Source organism: Formica exsecta, unplaced genomic scaffold, assembly GCF_003651465.1.
Source record: "Formica exsecta isolate Colony F162 unplaced genomic scaffold, ASM365146v1 scaffold301, whole genome shotgun sequence".
Classification (NCBI taxonomy): domain Eukaryota; kingdom Metazoa; phylum Arthropoda; class Insecta; order Hymenoptera; family Formicidae; genus Formica; species Formica exsecta.
The window spans coordinates 36,187-38,053 of NW_021850268.1; the positions used below are offsets into that span (position 1 = coordinate 36,187).

Consider the following 1,867-nt stretch of genomic DNA (forward strand, 5'->3'; position numbering starts at 1 on the left):
TATAATGCATATATATATATGCATATTCTAAATTTTTTTCTTTATATAGATTGAAGAGAGAAGAGAGATACATGTTAGATCTCTTAATAGGCTTATTTTGCAGCATAAAATAAGAAATGTATTATTAATATTTAAGAACGGCTCTCAAACTGCAACACACACACACAGAAATATATTATTTTCGCAAATTTTATAATCATAATAAGAGGTAAGAAATCATAATTTTATGCATTTTAATATTCATTTCATATATACATAATAAAGTTTTTGAGAACTTACCAATTTCCTGAATGCAATATATCAAAGCTTTCATTGATTTTTTCAAAGGGAAAATTATGTGTAATAAATTCATCAAGAATCAATTTTTTTGATAAATATTCTTCGACCAATTTCGGTATGCTTTGCTTTGATTTCCATCCTCCAAATGCAGTACCTTTCCACACTCGTCCTGTAACCAATTGGAATGGTCTAGTACTGATCTCCTGCCCAGCTGCAGCTACTCCTATTATTATGGAAACACCCCATCCTTTGTGGCAAGATTCCAATGCAGCCCTCTAAAAAATAAATTTTTTAGAATGGGACTATTATGTGGAACAAAATTTTTCAAACACATACCATAGTATTTACATTTCCAATGCATTCAAAAGTATAATCTAGTCCACCATCAGTCATCTCGATTAACACTTGTTGAATAGGTTTATTATAATTTTTAGGGTTGATAAATTCTGTACATCCAAAAATTTTAGCTGTAAATGAATACAATAATATTTATAAAATGTTATTATACTTAGTACAAAATCTTGAGGAAGAACAAGGAAAATGCAGATACATTTGGGCATTAATTTCTATAAAAAGTTCATTTTAGTTATTGTATTACACAATCTTGTTAAATTATTTACCTTGTTCAAATTTGGCTGGATTAATATCTATTCCAATGACACGAGATGCACCAGATTTCTTGCAACCAAATGCTACAGCAAGACCTACAGCTCCTAAACCCCATATAGCACAAGTACTTCCAGGCTCTACCTTTGCAGTATTTAAAGCTGCACCATAGCCTGTAGATATTCCACAGCCTAATAGGCAAACTTTGTCCAATGGTGCTATAGGATTAATCTATGATATTTGCAACAGTAATATATTGAGTTTTTGTTGTATTTTTTTTTAAAAGTATTTTTCTTTATTAAATATATATATATTATAAATACCTTTGCGAGAGAAATGTCAGCTACTACTGTATATTCAGAAAAGGTGGAACAGCCCATAAAATGTGCAATTGTTTGTCCTTTACATGTGAACCGAGATGTACCATCAGGCATTAAACCTTTACCCTGAGTTTCGCGGATTTTGCTGCATAAATTTGTTTTCAATGATTTACAGAATTTACAATTGTTACATTGGGGAATATAAAGTGGTATAACATGGTCACCTACAAATATTTATATAAATAACAGAATTATAAAGAAATTTTAACTAAATATAATGTAATCAACACATGGAATTCAAAATTGATTATGCTATAATTTATAATAGTTTATAAAAATTTTATAATGTTTTAATCAAGTTTACCAGACTGAAACTCGGTAACACCTTCTCCAACACTTTCTACAATGCCACTGCCTTCATGACCAAGTATACAAGGAAATATTCCTTCTGGATCTAATCCATTTAGAGTGTAAGCATCTGTATGACAAAGTGCTACAGCTACTATTTTAATTCGAACTTCATGTGCCTTTGGTGGTGCTACCTCGATTTCTTCTAAAGATAAAGGCTCCTTTTGTCTCCATGCTACTGCAGCTTTACATTTAATAACCTGAAATAATAAAATAAAATAATTCTTCTAATAGCTGTTTATATTAAATTATTA

The 1,867-nt window shown here is 29.9% G+C and overlaps 1 protein-coding gene across 1 annotated transcript in view; it reads right to left on the minus strand.

Moving 5' to 3' along the window:
- Nucleotides 1–22: 22 nt before the first annotated feature.
- LOC115237636 (alcohol dehydrogenase class-3) overlaps nt 23–1,867 on the minus strand; it is a 4,548-nt gene continuing 2,703 nt past the window's right edge. Inside the window, exons 2-7 of the mRNA XM_029810811.1 lie at nt 1,570–1,813; nt 1,209–1,429; nt 900–1,116; nt 616–746; nt 280–554; nt 23–149 (exon numbers count right to left, since the gene is read on the minus strand). Coding sequence (XP_029666671.1) covers nt 125–149; nt 280–554; nt 616–746; nt 900–1,116; nt 1,209–1,429; nt 1,570–1,813 — 1,113 coding nt within the window. The 3' untranslated portion in view covers nt 23–124. The remainder of the gene's footprint in view (nt 150–279; nt 555–615; nt 747–899; nt 1,117–1,208; nt 1,430–1,569; nt 1,814–1,867) is intronic.